The sequence below is a fragment of the Mobula hypostoma genome, chromosome 12 (assembly GCF_963921235.1).
Source record: "Mobula hypostoma chromosome 12, sMobHyp1.1, whole genome shotgun sequence".
NCBI classification, from domain to species: Eukaryota; Metazoa; Chordata; class Chondrichthyes; order Myliobatiformes; family Myliobatidae; genus Mobula; species Mobula hypostoma.
In genome coordinates, this window is record NC_086108.1 from 16,685,386 (window position 1) to 16,705,846 (window position 20,461).

At 43.3% G+C, this 20,461-nt stretch overlaps 1 protein-coding gene across 1 annotated transcript in view; it reads right to left on the reverse strand.

The window, feature by feature from the left end:
• The window catches only part of LOC134354636 (xenotropic and polytropic retrovirus receptor 1 homolog), a 411,898-nt gene that overhangs the window by 125,673 nt on the left and 265,764 nt on the right, over positions 1-20,461 (reverse strand). The window contains exons 7-9 of the mRNA XM_063063679.1: positions 18,224-18,305; positions 12,707-12,888; positions 11,964-12,143 (exon numbers count right to left, since the gene is read on the reverse strand). Coding sequence (XP_062919749.1) covers positions 11,964-12,143; positions 12,707-12,888; positions 18,224-18,305 — 444 coding nt within the window. The remainder of the gene's footprint in view (positions 1-11,963; positions 12,144-12,706; positions 12,889-18,223; positions 18,306-20,461) is intronic.

The window sequence follows — 20,461 nt, forward strand, 5'->3', positions numbered from 1 at the left end:
CTCATTCGTAAGGCCAGTGATGTTGTGGGGATGGAACTGGACTCTCTCACGGTGGTGTCTGAAAAGAGGATGTTGTCTAAGTTGCATGCCATCTTGGTCAATGTCTCCCATCCACTACATAATGTGGGCACAGGAGTACATTCAGCTAGACACTCATTTCACCGAGATGCAGCACAGAGTGTCATAGGAAGTCATTCCTGCCTGTGGCCATCAAACTTTCCAACTCCTCCCTTGGAGGGTCAAACACCCTGAGCCAATAGGCTGGTCTTGGACTTATTTCATAATTTACTGGCATAATTTACATATTACTATTTAACTATTTATGGTTCTATTACTATTTATCATTTATGGTGCAATTGTAATGAAAAACAATTTCCCCCGGGATCAATAAAGTATGACTATGACTATGAATAAATAACAATGGACCGAATACTGATCCCTGCAGCACACCACTAGTCAAAGACGCAACCATATATTACTACTGTCTGGCTTCTTGCATGAAGCCAATATCTAATCCAAGTTACTACCTCATCCTCTCATCCTGAATGTCAAGTGACTGAATCTCCTTGAACAAGCTCCCATGCGGGACCTTGTCGAAGTCCTTGCTGAAGTCCATGTAAACACTAAACTGTCTTGCATTCATCAACTTTTCTGGAAACTTCTTTGAAAAATTCTCTAAAATTGGTTAGACAGGACCTACCATGCACAAAGCCATGTTGACCATCTCCAATCAGTCCCTGTTCTTCCAAATACTCATATATCCTGTCCATTAGAGTACCACCTAATCTCTAGGAATATGCTCAACCTGTGCAGCCAAATTTATTTAAGCTTTGTTTGAACTGAGATCTTGACAGAGGTGTCAGAAATTATTAAGCTATTTACAGAATGAATGAAAACCTAATGCTTTCATGAACTGGTAACAAACACAGAGACCACATCAACATTCAAAAATGCATATGTGACTGAAGGAAAGTTGACAGAGTGACACAAGTACAAAACAGGCACAAGGGTGTAAAATTAAAATTTGCATAGAGGATGAACACCGACATCACAACTTGGTGTAAACCATAAGACACAATTATTACACCACTAGCATAGACAAATACTGTTAGCAATTGTTATAAGTCTAACAATGGGCAACATCGTAACTAAATTTGGTCTTCATTTAAGTACATGTTTTTGATTATTAAATTGAAGTGGAAATCCTGTTGTTAGGAATAGAGGAATAATAACTGAAAACTTATTGAGATAATATATCAAAATCTTACATATACAGAGATCAAGAATTACACCAGGTGATATACTTTTGAACCAGGTCATAATATCACATTTGCAGTACCGAATTTACTGTGCACATGACAATTAATACTCTGTCCACTTAAAGTTTATTTCACTAAATACCATGTGCAAAGTAATTATTGAATCCATCCAGTTCAAATGATGACTGTTAGACAAGCACTGCAGAATACTTCATGGAAATGTGTTTGACCCATGCAAGTTAAACATAATTATTTCAGGACACAAGTTCCAATTTCCCGAAGGATGAAGAAATAATGGTAACACACTTGCAGAGAGAAAAGGGGCGAAGTGAGTGGCAGTGAGAAAAGTGGGCAGAAGGAGAAAAGGGAGAAGGTTTGATTGAAGGAGTAAATGGATGAGGGAATAATGATACGAGGGGTGATTGATAAGTTTGTGGCCTAAGGTAGGAGTCAATTTTAGAAAACCTAGCACACTTATTTTTCAACATAGTCCCCTCCTACATGTACACACTTAGTCCAGCATTTGTGGAGCATACGGATCCCTTCTTTGTAGAAGTGGTCCACAGCAGGGGTGATTGATAAGTTCATGGCCTAAGGTAGAAGGTGATGAGTTATTAACTTCAAACTTTCTGCATTATTACTCAAAGAGTTGAATTGCACGTGCATGTAACGAGAGCGTCTTGGACCTCCAGGTGGTCCACAGCAGGGGTGATTGATAAGTTCGTGGCCTACAGTAGAAGGAGGTAAGTTAGACAGCTCTCGTTACATGCACATGCAGTTCAACTCTTTGAGTGAAAATGCAGAAGGTTTGAAGTTAATAACTCATCTCCCTTTACCTTAGGCCACAAACTTATCAATCACCCCTCGTAAATGGATGAGGGAGCAACAGGAAACAGGGAGGGCAGTGGTAAACTCGCCACAGACACGTACAGTGGAAAATGGGGAGATGAAAGTGTGAAAGGGATGGGTACCAAATGGAGGGAGTTGCAGCATGGGGCAGTGGGAGAATCAGTGTGGCGCAGAAGGGGTAAGAGGTATGGAGATTGGGCAGGAGGAGTAAATGAAAGGAGGTGCTGTGGCGACCCACTTTCTGACACCCACGAACCGGCTCACGAAACAGCGCGCGCAGGCAGAGGGCGGGCAGCAAAAAGGGCGGGAACGGGAAGGCTTTAAAGTGGGCCGCGAAGTTTGAATAAACCTCTTTCATCGCAACTCCAACTCACCGACTCCGTGTGGTTATCCTAGCGCTGTGTGTAGCACATCGCTACAATTGGTGACCCCGACGGCCCAAACGATATTTGGACCAGAGATGACCGACGCTGCATCTGTTCACGCAGTTTCGTTAGAACTGCCAGGCTTCTGGACGCTGCGACCCCATTTATGGTTCGAACAGGCAGAAGCACAATTCCACATTCGGCAGATAACCTCGGAGTCCACTCACTACTACTACGTGCTGAGCTGCCTCGACCAGGAGACTGCTGCACAAGTTGAGGAGTTTATACAGTCGCCCCCGGAGGACGGCAAATACACAGCATTCAAAACCCTGCTCATAAGGACTTTCGGACTCTCACGGCGCGAACGAGCACGCCGCTTAATGCACCTGGATGGTTTGGGAGACAGGCCGCCATCAGCATTAATGAACGAGATGCTGGCCCTGGCTGAAGGACACAAACCCTGCCTCATGTTTGAGCAGGCGTTCCTAGAGCAACTGCCCGAGGACATATGCCTGCTGCTGTCCGACGCAGATTTCAGCAAACCCCGGGGGGTGGCGGCCCGAGCAGGTGTGCTGTGGAATGCCAGGAAAGAGAGAGGGGCATCCGTCGCACAGATCACCAAGCCGCGTGCCCAACGACAGACCAGACCGGGCCCGGCAGCAGAGCCTACAAAACCCGGCGACGGGAGTGAGGAGCCCAATGAACAATGGTGTTTCTACCACCAGCGGTGGGGCACGGAGGCCCGCCGCTGCAGACCGCCCTGCAAATTCCCGGGAAACGCCAAGGCCCAGCCGCTGCCGATCGCTACGGCGGCTGGCCATCAGGACAGCCTCCTGTACGTCTGGGACAAGCAGTCGAGACGCCGCTTTTTGGTCGACACTGGAGCGGAGATCAGCGTCTTACCTCCAACGAGTTACGACACCCGCAACAGAGAACCGGGACCCACCCTGAGGGCCGCTAATGGCAGCACAATACGAACCGCACGGTGCGGCTACAGTTCAGCTCCAGCCGGTTCACGTGGGACTTCACACTGGCACGTGGCCCAACCACTGCTGGGGGCAGATTTTCTACGAGCCCACAGCCTGCTGGTCGACTTGCAAGGGAAGCGATTAGTCCACGCCAAGACTTTTCAAATGTTCTCCCTGGGTGAAGCACAGTTGCCAGCCCCACACCTGGACTCCATCACGCTGTCTGACGATGAATTCACCAGGGTCCTGGCGGATTTCCCATCAGTACTGACACCGCAGTTCACGGCAGCCATGCCCAGACACGTAGTACAGCACCACATCCCGACCCAGGGACCACCCCCTCCACGCCCGTGCTCGAAGGCTTCCCCCGGACAAGCTCCGACTGGCGGAGGAGTTCAAGAAGATGGAGGAATTAGGGATCATACGACGGTCCGACAGCCCATGGGCCTCTCCCCTTCACATGGTGCCCAAAGCAACGGGGGGCTGGAGACCATGCGGTGACTACCGCAGACTGAACGAGGCTACAACGCCAGACCGCTACCCTGTGCCGCACATTCAAGACTTCGCAGCAAACCTACACGGCGCAAGGATCTTTTCCAAGGTAGACCTCGTCCGGGGATACCATCAAATCCCTGTACATCCGAACAACATCCCCAAAACAGCACTTATCACCCCGTTCAGACTTTTCGACTTCCTCCGAATGCCGTTTGGTCTAAAGAACGCCGCACAGACTTTCCAGCGGCTAATGGACGCAGTGGGACGCGACCTGGACTTTGCATTCATCTATTTGGACGACATCCTCATAGCCAGCAGTAGTCGGCAGGAGCATCTGTCCCACCTCCGCCAGCTCTACTCCCGCCTGAGTGAATTCGGCCTTACAATCAATCCAGCCAAATGCCAGTTCAGACTCGACACCATCGACTTCCTGGGCCACAGGATTACTAAAGACGGGGCAACCCCGCTGCCCGCTAAGGTAGACGCGGTCCGCCACTTCCCCCGACCCAACACAATCAAAGGCTTGCAGGAATTCATGGGTATGGTGAATTTCTACCACCGTTTCCTCCCCTCAGCAGCCCGAACCATGCGCCCCTTGTTCACTCTAATGTCGGGTAAGGGCAAGGACATTACCTGGAACGAAGAGGCCGCAACCGCTTTCGTTAAAACCAAAGAAGCCTTGGCAAACGCCGCGATGCTAGTGCACCCCAGAACGGACGTTCCTACTGCCCTCACGGTGGACGCATCCAACACAGCAGTCGGTGGAGTGCTGGAACAACTCATCGAGGGTCGCTGGCAACCCCTGGCGTTCTTCAGCAAACACCTACGACCACCCGAACTCAAATACAGTGTTTTCGACCGGGAGCTATTGGCACTATACCTGGCAATCCGGCATTTCAGGTACTTCTTAGAAGGTAGGCCTTTCACCGCGTTCACAGACCACAAACCGCTTACCTTTGCGTTCACTAAGGTGTCCGACCCGTGGTCGTCCCGCCAGCAGCGACATCTGTCCTACATCTCCGAGTACACGACGGACATCCGACATGTCTCTGGAAAGAACAATGTCGTGGCAGACGCACTTTCCAGACCTACCATACAGGCCCTGTCCCAGGGGGTGGACTATGCAGCGCTGGCAGAAGCACAGCAGGCAGACACTGAGATCCCCAGTTACAGGACTGCAGTCTCCGGTTTGCAGCTCCAAGACCTCCCCGTAGGCCCAGGTGAGAGGACCCTACTATGTGACGTAGCTACTGGCCAACCCCGCCCCGTCGTCTCAGCAGCCTGGCGCCGGTGGGTGTTCGAATCCATTCACAACTTAGCGCACCCCTCCATCAGGACAACTGTCCGGCTGGTCTCCAACAGGTTCGTGTGGCATGGACTTCGTAAACAGGTCAGTGAATGGGCCAAAACGTGTATGCAGTGCCAAACGGCCAAGGTGCAGCGGCACACCAAGGCTCCACCGCAGCGGTTCGAACCCACCCGCCGGAGGTTCGACCACATCCATGTGGATATCGTGGGGCCCCTGCCAGTGTCACGAGGAGCGCGGTACCTCCTAACTATGATAGACCGCTTCACCAGATGGCCAGAGGCAGTCCCGCTCAGCGACACCACCTCCGAATCCTGCGCCCGAGCACTGATCGCAACCTGGGTAGCACGCTTTGGGGTACCGGCCCACATTACCTCTGACAGGGGCGCCCAGTTCACCTCCAGCCTGTGGTCGGCTATGGCCAGACTTTTAGGAACACAGCTACACCACACAACTGCCTACCACCCACAGTCGAACGGACTAGTGGAGCGCTTCCACCGTCACCTGAAATCGGCTCTCATGGCCCGCCTGGAGGGGCCTAACTGGGTGGACGAACTTCCCTGGGTCCTGCTCGGAATCCGCACGGCGCCCAAAGAGGATCTACACACCTCGTCGGCCGAGTTGGTGTACGGCGCGCCCCGGTCGTCCCAGGAGAGTTCATACCAGCCCCAAGGGGGCAAGAGGAAGAACCCACAGCAGTCCTGGACAGACTACGGGAGAGGCTCGGTAACCTGGCCCCCATACCCACTTCACAGCACGGACAGAGCCCGACCTGCGTACCCAAAGACCTGCAGAACTGTAAGTTCCTTTTTGTACGACGGGGCGGACACCGGGCACCGCTACAGCGGCCCTACGAGGGGCCGTTTAAGGTGATCAGCAACAACGGGTCCACGTTCGTGCTGGACATTGGGGGGAGAGAGGAGGTTTTCACGGTGGTCCGACTCAAACTGGCCCATGTGGACTTGGCGCAACCGGTCCAGGCTCAGGCACCGCGGCGCAGGGGCAGACTTCCCAAACAGAGGCCGATCCAGACTGTGGACATTGGGGGAGGTATCACCGATTCTGGGGGGGGGGGGGGGGCGTTATGTGGCGACCCACTTTCTGACACCCACGAACCGGCTCACGAAACAGCACGCGCAGGCAGAGGGCAGGCAGCAAAAAGGGCGGGAACGGGAAGGCTTTAAAGCGGGCCGCGAAGTTTGAATAAACCTCTTTCATCGCAACTCCAACTCACCGACTCCGTGTGGTTATTCTAGCGCTGTGTGTAGCACATCGCTACAGTGCCATTCATGGAAGAATACCAAATTGGGGAATGCAAAGTCAGGAAGTGACAACGTAGGGTAGAACAGTTGTTAGGGAATCCAACTGAGGTCAAGTACTGGAAAAATGTAGAAAGGAGTAAGTGGTCCAGAAAAGAGAGGTGCCAGAGAATGATGAGGGTCATAAACAGGGAGCACTCAGATAAGATGGAACAGAGTAAGGCGAAAGGGAATAAAATGGGGTAGATAAGCAATAGGGAGGAGAGGAAGGGGCATAAACAGACAGGGCAAGCAATAGAGGTATTTGGATCAGACAAAGAATAGAGGAGAGAAATAAAATTTAGAATGGAGAAAACAGAGAGCACAACAAAGAGGGAAACAGCATGAACCAGAAGGGAAAAAGAAGAAAAAAATTGTTTAGCACATGGAGAAACAGAATGAGAAGGCTTGAAAATGAAAGCAACATACATCAAAGTTGCTGGTGAACGCAGCAGGCCAAGCAGCATCTGTAGGAAGAGGTGCAGTCGACGTTTCAGGCTGAGACCCTTTGTCAGGACGAACGAATGTCAAGTCCTGACGAAGGGTCTCGGCCTGAAACATTGACTGCACCTCTTCCTACAGATGCTGCTTGGCCTGCTGCGTTCACCAGTAACTTTGATGTATGTTGCTTGAATTTCCAGCATCTGCAGAATTCCTGTTGTTTAGGCTTGAAAATGGATCAGTTGAATTCCCTGATGATTCCTTCAGAATGAACAAAGAAAGAAAATTACCCACATCTTTAGCATCAAAAGCAGTATTTTGAATTATTTTTTTAAAATACAGTATGCCCTGTGGAGAACCCCAATCTGTGTTAATATTGAATGTGCATCACTTCAGGAAATCTAACTCCATTAAATTTAAAATACTTCTAATGAGATATAAAAATAAACAAATTATGATTCCAAACAGTATTTTCAAAACTGCATTAGATAGAACAACTCTGCATAAACAGTGCTGAAGATTTTCCAAGGCCTGAATAAATACAGCATTATGTTTTCATGGATACTAAAAATACCACTACCAAATAAAAACTCCTTACACTACAGAGGCCTGTGGTGTACCATTAAAATAATCATTGACCGGATAAAATACATCAGTGAAGTAGGAATTTTATTTGAGTACTGTCATTATGTAGCTTATTTATATCGGCATATTGTAAACTTGCAAACAAGTGCATTCTGTAGCTGACAATTTCATGACAAATTGTGTTTTATACAAAAAAATGTTATCTCAATATCTTAATTTACTGTCTGATGAAATCATTTTCCTGAAAGCTTATTGACAATTCGGTAAGAAAATTAAATATAACATTACAATTTTATAATGTATTAAAAGGAGTAACATTTGTAACCTGTAATTACAACTAAGGGTTTTAGACTCGGAACACACACACACACACACACACACAATTAAATAAGTAGTGCAAAATGGAAGCACAAAAAACTGATTTTCTTTCAGAAATCTGATAGTAGTGAGGTAGAAGCTGTTCTAAAACATTGAGTGTGTCTCCTTAGGCTCCTGAATGTCCTTGATGGTAGCAATGAGAAGTGGGCATGTTTTGGGTGATGGGGGTCCTCAATGACGAATGCTATCTTTTTGAGACATCGCCCTTTGGTCCTCAACACTGGGGAGCCTAGTGCCCATGATGGAGCCGGATGAGTTTGCAACTTCCTGCAGCTTTTTCCCGATCCTGTGCAGTCATGCCTCCACATCAGACGGTGATGCAACTAGTTAGAATGCTCTAGTTAGAAATATGCGAGCCTTTGGTGACATACAATGTTTCCTCAAACTCCTAATGAATTATAGCTGCTGTTACGTCCTCTTCATAATTGCATCAATATGTTGGGCCCAAGATATACCGTCAGAGATGGTGACACCCAGAAACTTGAGACTGCTTACCCTTTCCACTGTTAACCCCTCAAGGATTAAGATAAGAGGATGCTAAGTTGCATGCCATCTTGGTCAATGTCTCCCATCCACTACATAATGTACTGGGTAGGCACAGGAGTACATTCACCCAGAGACTCATTCCTCCAAGATGCAGCACAGAGCGTCATAGGAAGTCATTCCTGCCTGTGGCCATCAAACCTTACAACTCCTCCCTTGGAGGGTCAGACACCCTGTGCCGATAGGCTGGTCCTGGACTTATTTCATAATTTACTGGCATAATTTACATATTACTATTTAACTATTTATGATTCTATTACTATTTATTATTTATGGTGCAACTGTAACGAAAACCAATTTCCCCCTGGGATCAATAAAGTATGACTATGACTATGAGGACTAATGTGGATACCCTGGAATTCCTCTTCCTGAAGTCCACAATCAACACCTTGATCTTACTGGCATTGAGTATAAAGTTGTTACTGTGACACCACTCATCTAGCTGATCTACCTCACTCTTGTTTGCTTCCAAGTCATCATCTGAAATTCTGCCAACAGCAGTTGTGTCATGGGCAAATTTATAGATGGCATTTGAACTGTGCCTAACCACAAATTTGTAGGTGCAGTGACACATATCCTTATGGTGTGCCAGTGTTGACTGTCAGCGAGGAGATGTTATTTCTGACCCACACTGACTGTGGTCTCCTCATGAGAAAGCCAATGATCCAGTTCCAGAGGGAGGTATAGAGGTCCAGGGTTTGGACCTTGTTGATTAGTACTGAGGGTATGATGGTGTTGAATGTTGAACTGTAATCAATAAATAGCAGCCTGACATATGTATCATTGTTGTCCAGGTGATCCAAGGCCGAGTGGAGATCCAGTGAGACTGCATCAGCTGTGCACCTATTGTGCTGATAGGCAACTTGCAATGGGTCCAGATTTTTGCTTAAGCAGGAGATGATTCTGGCCATGATCAACCTCTCAAAGCACTTCATCACAGTAGATGTGAGTACAACTGGGCGATAGTTGTTGAGGTAGCTCACCATGCTCTTCTTTTTAGATCTTCAGGTTAGTGGTCAAAAACCTATTCACTGAACATGAACCTAGAGGTCCAATTTACATGAGTAATGAAAACAATAAAAATTGCTCCATTTTTGCAATTTCCAATAACTGATCCATTTGGAAAACTAGTTGTAGTGGAGATCCACAATCTCTGAGAGAAGAAATTCCTTTGCACCTCATTGGTTGACATCTTCTGGATAGATCATGAAACTACCTTTTTCATTTCTTTTATATCTCTCACGTCTGTTTCTCATCTTGAATGTGATTCTGGAACTGTTTGAGCCTGTGCTTTGCTGCTTGGAGATGGTTTGGGTGCTTTAGTTCATTGCAGTCTCCCAGAGGATTCCAGGAGGCAAAGGCAGTGTGAGTGAACCACGTAGTGGGTAGGCTGCAGGACTGGCGCAAGCCGATGTTTGGTTCCATTTCACCAATTAAAGCTTTCATTGTTCACCAATTAAAGCGATGATGGATATTGAAGCATTAAAGCAAGTGCAGAGGATGAGTGCCTGCTGCTCGCCTTTTGATCGGTTGCTCTCTACTGGAGAGGGGAGAGGTTGCCGCTGCACCTGGAGTGTGTGGTCCAGGTTTTTTTCTGCATTTTGGATGTAGACATAGACCACAGATTCTCTTTTTTTCTCTCAATCTTATAATTTTTATATTCTGTCTTTTTTCACCCGATCTTGGCTTTTATTGTGCGAAGGAGGGGATTTGGGGTCGATGCGTCTGATCTGGTTTTTTTTGTGTGGGAGGAGGGACTTAAGGGTTGATGATCTTTCATTCCTTACTTGGTGTCATGGTTACCCAGAGAATTGAAGAATTTCAGAGTTGTATATTTTGATAATAAGTGAACCTTTGAACCATCTCCCTTTTTGTAATCACATTCCCTCATTCAAGAGTTCCCAGACATTTCTTTCTACTCCCTCTCTCTGCAAGTTAAAACACTTCGACTTTCTCAGTTTAGATGAAAGGTCATTAACGTTATACAGCAGCTCTGTTTCCTTTGCCACAAATGCTATTCTGTTCAGCATCTTCTGTTTAAATTGTTTATTTCCGGTTATCTGTCAGTTTTTACTTTATAACCGACAAAGCACATTGTTTATGTGCAGCATGGATTTGTGAAAGGAAAATCATGTCTGACGAATCTCATAGAATTTTTTGAGGATGTAACTAGTAGAGTGGATAGGGGAGAACCAGTGGATGTGGTATATTTGGATTTTCAAAAGGCTTTTGACAAGGTCCCACACAGGAGATTAGTGTGCAAACTTAAAGCACACGGTATTGGGGGTAAGGTATTGGTGTGGGTGGAGAATTGGCTAGCAGACAGGAAGCAAAGAGTGGGAATAAACGGGACCTTTTCAGAATGGCAGGCGGTGACTAGTGGGGTACCGCAAGGCTCAGTGCTGGGACCCCAGTTGTTTACAATATATATTAATGACTTGGATGAGGGAATTAAATGCTGCATCTCCAAGTTTGCGGATGACACGAAGCTGGGTGGCAGTGTTAGCAGTGAGGAGGATGCTAAGAGGATGCAGGGTGACTTGGATAGGTTGGGTGAGTGGGCAAATTCATGGCAGATGCAATTTAATGTGGATAAATGTGAAGTTATCCACTTTGGTGGCAAAAATAGGAAAACAGATTATTATCTGAATGGTGGCCGATTAGGAAAAGGGGAGGTGCAACGAGACCTGGGTGTCATTATACACCAGTCATTGAAAGTGGGCATGCAGGTACAGCAGGCGGTGAAAAAGGCGAATGGTATGCTGGCATTTATAGCGAGAGGATTCGAGTACAGGAGCAGGGAGGTACTACTGCAGTTGTACAAGGCCTTGGTGAGACCACACCTGGAGTATTGTGTGCAGTTTTGGTCCCCTAATCTGAGGAAAGACATCTTTGCCATAGAGGGAGTACAAAGAAGGTTCACCAGATTGATTCCTGGGATGGCAGGACTTTCATATGAAGAAAGACTGGATGAACTGGGCTTGTACTCGTTGGAATTTAGAAGATTGAGGGGGGATCTGATTGAAACGTATAAGATCCTAAAGGGATTGGACAGGCTAGATGCAGGAAGATTGTTCCCGATGTTGGGGAAGTCCAGAACGAGGGGTCACAGTTTGAGGATAGAGGGGAAGCCTTTTAGGACCGAGATTAGGAAAAACTTCTTCACACAGAGAGTGGTGAATCTGTGGAATTCTCTGCCACAGGAAACAGTTGAGGCCAGTTCATTGGCTATATTTAAGAGGGAGTTAGATATGGCCCTTGTGGCTACGGGGGTCGGGGGGTATGGAGGGAAGGCTGGGGCGGGGTTCTGAGTTGGATGATCAGCCATGATCATAATAAATGGCGGTGCAGGCTCGAAGGGCCGAATGGCCTACTCCTGCACCTATTTTCTATGTTTCTATGTTTACGATAAATGAATTTCACTTCTAGCACTTTCAATATTAATACTATTAATAAAGATTCAGGAAAGGACTTACCAAGAGCTTTAAGAGCCAGAACCTGGATTTGTAATAGCAGGTTTTTGTAGGATTGATCAGAAACAGGAACATGAATCCATACAGTACAAGAGGATTGAATGGCATTGGAATTAAACTGTATGGCCCATACAAACTGATGAATAAACTCAAGCCCCAAAGAACTCCAAGGAATCCAGCAATCTGCAAAAAGATAGTTTACATGGGTATAACTCTTTATAAAGCTATAAAATACCTACACACCAACAGAACAATTCTCCATCTATAAGTATATTTCAATACAATTCAATTAACTTGTCAATATAATTCATTATAACCCCATGGTGTCAATAGGCTGGGTATGGCAAGAGCTAGACCGTCTTCTTAAAATAGGCAGCCTCTGAGAGGACTTTATCAATATAATTATTACTAATTTCACAAAAATTAGACAAAGGTTCAAATATAAGCTAAAAGTATTTATGGATTTTTCCATAAATCTGTTCTAGCTTTTGCTTCTCCCACAATTAGCAGCATTTGCAGCATTAGGAGGTCAGGGATTAATAAACAAAAAGGGCAATAAAAATATTCTCCAACAAGTATGCATGAAATAAAGTTACTATAAGCTCCATGATTGTGGATTTCAAGTGCTGCGCAATGAAACTAGAGTTTGAGAATGAAGACATTTGCAACTTGTTCTAAATTGTTCCACAGCAGTATACCAGAAAATGCTCATTGCAATGATTATGATCACATTCACAGTATCTAACCTCAAAGAGATGCTGGTGAGAGAGATTGCTTCTGGGATTGAGTTCAAAGATCAGCACGTGATTCACACCAGCTTGTCGCCAGCCATATGTGTTGATGCCAAGAAGAAAGAGAAACTCGATCAAAAGGAAACCACCACGGTAAATACGCACCAAGGGCCAAATATTTCCCTCTTTTGATTGAGCTGGAAGATGGAGCAAATGCTTGTTAAAGCAGAACAACTGAACTATTAACAACTGCTCTTTTCATATTAAGATATATGGGTCAATTTACATCACATTTTCTTTATCAGAAATGACTGCTTGACAGTTGTGACTTAAAATACATTAACTGAAATTCAACATATAAAATTACTTAGAAATACAAGAAAAGGCAAGTTTTAGGTAGTGCAGTCATGATCAAAGATAAAGCAGTCCTCATAAGCTCCCTTTACTTAGGTAGCCATTAATATTATAATAAATAATAACTTATTTATAGAGTACTTTTTATACAAATGACATAGTTCAAAGTACTTTGCAATGGGTTAAAGTGCAAACATAAAAATAAAAGATAAAAAGATGCTGGTTAAAAGCAAAGTTAAATAAATAGGTTTTGAGCTGGCATTTAAAAGGGTCAACTGAGTCTGCATAATGAAGAACAGTACACATAAACAGGATATACCAAAATAGCAAGTAGCATGGACCTCTTGGTTCTTGAACAGTATTGGGCTTTAATTGCTGCAACATGGTCCTTTTGGAGAGAAATGATGCTTATCATGAAAAATACCTCACAGCACTCCTTTGCTTTAGAATCTATCCTGTCTCTAGGAGCCTGTGTATATTCCCCATATATGCAGCAATGCAAGAAAGAATAATTTTGTAACTTTTAAGCCTTTGACTGTCCTGAAGTTGTACATTTTCAGCTTTTCTTTTCTCTATTTTATCTTTACAGACTCTTCAACTCCTTTCTTTCTTTTACAAAGTACTTTGATCAACATTAACTCTCAGCAAAATGGCCCCAAATGTACTGTTAACAGACTTGATACATCTTATATCAATTTGAAAGTTTTGTTTTAGACAATGATCCACAATGGTTTAGTGGCTTGGTTATGCAGTTGACTAACTTTTAATCTATCTTTAAACTCTTCAGACCTTCTTCAACTCTTCAATTTTTAATTCTTATTTGTCATTAGCAAGCTACAAAACCTTTGATGAGGTCTGACACTATGAATTCTTAAAAAGTAATCAATGTATTATTTTCCATCAAAGCCACTTTTATAATGATCCAGTCCAATTATCCCCTTCTTTACCAAGGCTGTAATTAATATTAAGCCTTTTGATTCACTTTAAATGAAACCTTGAACTTGTTCTTTCTGCATTTTAAAGTATTCTACTATGATACTACTCAGTCACTGCTTGGTATTGTGTGTCTGTCTACATTTGGGAATTTCTGTACCTGCTTCAGTATAGTCAGTGCGTGGAACCAACATGCATCCTACAAGAATTGCTGTGCTGTGGATCTCAACCTGCTGTGCATCTTTCATTTGGGCACTGCCCTTTGTGTCTGATTTTTTAAAGGCATGGAAACCCCTTGTCCTTTGTAATTCAATAACAACAAACATATATAGCAAAGTTTTACAGTTATATTTCTCAAAGCACTTCAAAGTATCAGCAGGGAAAATTGGCATCAAATCACAGGAGGAGTGTTTTAGGAACATGATTAGAGATCTTATCAGAAAGATTTAAGGTACATTTTTAAAATAGTAAGAGACTTAGGAAGCGAATTTCAGCAGCAGCCTGAGTAGCTGAAGAAACATTCACGCATTGGTGAATAGCAGTAAACTAAAAATTAGGCTCCAAGTAAAATCAGAACTGGAGGAATGTTGGGATCTAGGGAGACTTGTTGGGAATGGAGGAGGCTACAAAAGTAGAAAGAAAATATATACTCCAAGCCTCACCCCCATTTACTGTTGTCCCTTCAAGAAGAGTAAAACTCCAATAAAAGAGTATTTGTTTCCAGAAATCTAGATAATCAAAATTTATTTCCCATTACACAGATCTGGGTCCTGCTCCCCATACTTTCTTTAAGTACACCTTGATCTAATTTCTTATGCTCCATTTAGACTGACTGGGGTCCTGTTTTTCATATTCCCTTTGAATATACCTGGCTGTTGTTTCCCATGTTCATGTTAAAGATAGCTGGGTCCTGTTTCCCACATTTTCTTTAAACAGAAACTGGCCTTGCTTCCAGCACTTCTTTTAAAATCACCAAGTTCTGTTTCCCATACTCTATTTAAACTCAAGGCCCATTTTCTGCACTTCCTTTAAGTTCACTAGAACCTCGTTTTCACCTTGCCTTATTGCCCTTTCTCCCTTAAATACATCTGGGCTCTGTTTCCTATGCTGCCATTAAACACAACTGGGCTTGGTTTCCCACATTCGCTTTAAACAAATCAGGTTTTGTTTTCACAGCTCCTTTTAATCTCACTTGGGCCCTGTTTCCTAACACGTGGGTCTTGTTTTACATGCTTACTTTAAACCCACTGATGTCACTTGAAGTTTTAGTATACTATTGTATCGTATGTAAACAAAAGTCAAATACAGATGTTTAGGTATTATTAGGAATAATATCCAACAGTCTAGAAAATCTGTGTGGTACCAAGAAAGTTCTGAGGTATACGGTTTCTCCACTTACTCCAATCTCAACACAGGATTAAAAAAGGGCCTTAAGTAGCAAAATTATTGTTTTTGCAAAAACACAGCTTGCTAAACATTTTTTCTGAAACTCTCCTGTTTGGAGAGTTAGTACTGATAAATTCAGTTTTGCAATCGGCCTTAAGATAATTAAGTCATAAAAACACATCAACCTTTCAATACTTGATCACTGTACCGATTACAACTCATTTTAACTGCCAAAGTGAAAAGAACAAGAAACACACTCTGTATGTTGGGCTGATCATCAGCCTAAAGGAAGTTGTCTCCCTTTAAGTATACTGGAGTTGATGAGACTTTGTAATTTTCACCTAGCAACAGGAGTGTTTAAGGGATAATCTTACAAAGGCTAATCATAATATCATGTAACATTAACTTGTGTTGCTACGACAAAGAATTCTGATCAAATGGTAAAAAAACAACTTTAGAATTGCCCTAAATGCACAGGATAACCGACATTTAGAATAATTCCCTTCAAAAACGTAGTAATACGTCCCGGATTTTGAATAACTATTAGCTGCTACTGTGAAGCCACAAGCAGAATGCACATGAAGGTGAGTGTCTTAATAAGAGCTAATGTATCTTTTCAATCTGTAAAGATCTTTTCATCTCACTGTCTATAACAACACAGTTGGTGGCCTTTTCCAAGAAAATTAAGCATGGCTTCTCGATTAACAGCTAAACTTTCCTTTTTAAGAGCAGATAGCAATATTTTTTCATGTAGTTTGAATTTAATCATTACATTTTTTTGCTGTATTGACTTTGTATGACTACTTGAATTAATAGATATCTTATGCCTCATTAGCTAGTTTATAAACACTGCTCTCCTTATTACCATCAACAATGACTCTCTATAACTGAGTACAAGACCAAGAACCAGAGTGACTTAAAGTGATGTGCCACACAGTAAGTGCTCAGCATCTTCAACTTCACCAAATATAACAATGTAAGACACACATTCTTCCATCTTATCACTGACTGGGTGTGCACCACATAATGTGAGCATTGTCTTCTGTTCATTTTGTTAGAATCTTTTACTAACTTACAGTATGTACAGATCTCATATATGATGCATAAATAATCAACTTTAATACTTTCAGGGCTTAGTGATAGCTTATTTTGTGATTAGATGAAGATAGCAGAGCAAAATTATGATACCCCCTCCCCTAAATCCCCACCCCACCAATTAATTTTTGGTGGCCTGTTGGATCTTGCACAGCACAAAATCAAGCCTAAACCAGTATTAATGTTAGATTCACAGAATTGCCTAATTTACCTCATCATGGCATTGCACCTTATCATCTGCCTACACTGCACTTTCTCTTTAACTGTAACAATTTATTTTGCATTCTATTACTGGTTTTCCCTTGTACTACCTCAAGGTACTGAATGACAAAATGATTTGGATGGTTGACAGGCAAAACAAAATTTTTCACTCTTCATCAGTACGTGTGACAGTAAACTAATTCACTGCTTTTCCAAGTCACAGCTCACAGGTTTGCAATTTCAAACAGGAACCTGAACCAACCATCCTTGCTCTAGTCCTGTGATCCTAATGCAAATGGCCGCTTCACGCCACCAGTCGCACCAACTGCCATTTTACCTCCACAACTGCTTCAGCAGCTGATCTAATTATTGACAAGCCATGGACTTGGGATATTTTATATGACTTGGGTTCTACCATTCATTTGCACTCATGACTGACCTTACTCTTCTGAAGTATGCTCAGAATTGCCTCTGTGACCTTTCTAGCAGCAACTTCCAAAAACTGCTGGGAGAAACACGGGGTCACAAGGCATTATGTTGCATTGCAATGGTCTCCCTCACAGTAATGTGATCAAGCCACAACTGCCTTCCTCACAGTAAAATTATCAAGTTGGGGAGACACAAAAAGAAAAAAAATAACTTATTGGCTGACTAAATGCCTCTGACAGTCAGAGTTCCCAAGGACCATCGAAGTATTTGGCATTTGCTTTGGAGACATGGAGAAAAATCACTTATTTATCATTTAAAAACTCAATAAAATAGAAGATCAGAATCATTAAAAGACTTCTTTAAAATTCCTTACAAAAATACTTAATTTTTTTTACACCATATTTACAAGGAGATTAGATGTTTTAAAGCAGGAAGAATAATTTTATACCTGGAACCTGATGAAAGTAAGTGGTGAAGAAATGTGAAACGTAATTAGGGAACACCTTGCCCATTTGTTCACAGTTCAAGTTGAACCCTTTGAAAAATCCTGAAATCTGGTGCCTGATGAAATGCCACCAAGTTCCACATTTCATAGACATGTAAACATGGAATTATTATATAAATAACAACAGTGATATCTGACATGTCCTTCAAATTCTGAAGTATTGTTACTTAATCCTCGGGTCTAGTTGGTGAATCAATGTAACATTATACATTACAGAATATTCTTTTGATACATTACACTGCCTTTGTAAAAGGGTGGAGGAGAACAGTCACAACGGAAACCTGGGACTGACTCACTGTATTACCACAGCTGATTCAGTGATGATGCTCAAATTATGACAAATCACAGAGAAAAGTCGAAACTTCCAAATTTGCTGGATTTATTCTATTTTTGTTCTTGTAATGATATTTTTAGTGAGTAGTTTCTGTAAATGGTACAAATACAAATATGATCAGGATAATAATCTACAGTTCACAATGACTAAATTGCCACCCTTTAATTGAACATGCTTAGGAATCACAATCAGTGCAGAATGGAAGCACACAGCATTATCAATTCAATAAGGGCAGGCACAAAACCCGATCTATTTGAAAGCAGAAAGTAAGTGCATAAATTCTGTGGATATTTACCTATGATAACCAGAGCAGCAAGGAGTACAACGAATATTCCAAAGTACATTCCCACCCTGAATATGGTCCAGGCAGGGGCTGGCTGGAAAAAGAAAAAATGAGGAAGGATAAGATCCTGATAAATCAGGGGAAAACACTGAAGAATAATACTACAATTTTTGTATATTCAATATTTATATTTTTATATATAAAACTGAAAAATAATTTCAAGTATTCCAAACAGTGATAATTCACAAGTTTTTACTCCTTTCAGGAAGTCTGAGGCTTCCATAATTGATGCAATAAGAACTTACCCAACAGGATAAATTATATACAGTACCTTTATGCTATACTTCTGGCAATCATGAGATACTTCAGATGACTGATTAAATGTATTCTATGAAATTCACTATGAGACACACCATATGATTACATTACAAGTAGAAGCCCCCCACTACTCCAGACTGTATTCTGCAAGTGTCACAGAATCTTTTCCAAGGCACCCACATCGTTATGAAGGAAAAAAAAATGCCTGGACCCTCATCCAGTATTTCACTTTCCACTATAGTATTCATGAGCATTCAAAGAGAATGTAGCTGCTGGAATAAGATGGAAAACTTAAGCAAGTGAACTGAGTACGGTTGCTCTAAGCAGGAGTTCCCAACTTGAGGTCCATGGACCCCTCAGTTAATAGTAAGGGTTCATGGTACAAAAAAGGTTGGGATCCCTTGCTCTAGAAACTGGTCACCAGTTCTGTATTTGGCTTCTTCTTTGTGAATACTGAATGCAATTCACTAGATTGGTAGAAGTGCAAATGAACCTGAACTTCTTGCTGCTTCCCTCTCTACTTCCCCATCCTATTCCAACTCTGATCCGTCTGTAGCTTCTTGCTTTGTTGTAATGAGATGCAAGGTGCTTGAGGAATGGCTTTCCAACTTCCACCTGGACATGTTGCAGACTTCCAGACTCAATATTTCTGATTCAGGTAAATCACATTCTGTTTACATCAGGAACCCACTATCCTACCTTGTTTATCCCTATGGCAACCCTGGTCTCACCTAATCACAGATATTCCCAAGTGAATATGCTAAACCTTGCTTCAATTTTCACTGATACTGCCTGATTTGCAAACAGTTTCTAGCATTTTCTGTTTTAATTTCTGATTCTGCACCTGCAGTTATTTAATCTTCAGTGGGAAAAAAACAGCTATTGGTTGAAAAGGTAAAATGTGAATTAAGTTTAGGCATTGCAAATCAACTTGTGAGTAGAGAAAGGACACATAGCACAACACTGCTTTCAAAATAATGGCTGTTGTTGCAAAATGGAAAACATTTTCTTGATCCAACTGATACCACTCACAAGCTTTGTAGTAGAAATGATGAACCTTCATTACATCTAGGGATGCTAAGGGTGCTCCAGGAGTGTTCACCGGATACAAAATACTTTAAGTTGAGTGTTAAATACATAGCTGTGACAGAGATGAAACAAGATACCGCATTTGCATTGCACTTGTTAAATGTGGCCACTGCAGCCAAAACTGCTATTTTGGGAGATCTGCTTATAAACACGATAGGTGTTCAGTGATGATCTAGCTTGGGGAGCTGGATTAGATAAAATGTTAGGCAGGCCACTAGGAGAACTCCCCCCCCCCCCCCCATAAATTCAGTTCTTTAAAATCTGTTGGTTTGACTTGTACTGTCATCCATCACCAACTCGGAATGACTCCGTCTACTAATTCGGAGCAAGAAGGCTGCGAGTGAATGGCTGATTTTCGGAGTGAAGGCAGTTTTTACCACTCAGGGTAAAAGAGAGGCAAGACTGCGCAGGCACGTGACGTCAGCCAGTAGAGCGCGAAAGGTTTAAAAAAGAAGACCGCCATTTCCAGCGAGCAGTGTTTGGATCAGGCAGTGGAGTGACAGGCAGCAGAGTAATAGGACTTTGGCTCAACGGGCTTAGGCGGTAACGGGACAAGGCAAGGTAGGTTTACCTGTGTTATTTGTGGAAAGGAGGAAGTATGTGTGTGAGGCCAGTTTTCTGTGCTCGATGTCAGATGTGGGAGGTCCTGGAGTCTCCCAGCCTCCCGGACGGCCATATTTGCACCAGATGTGTCGAGCTGCAGCTCCTAAGGGAACTGAATATGCAAATTGATGACCTTCACCTGGTCAGGGAGAGCAAAGAGGTGATAGAAAGGAGTAACAGGCAGGTGGTCACACTGGGGCCACGGGAGACAGCCAAGTGGGCCACAGTCAGGAGGGGGAA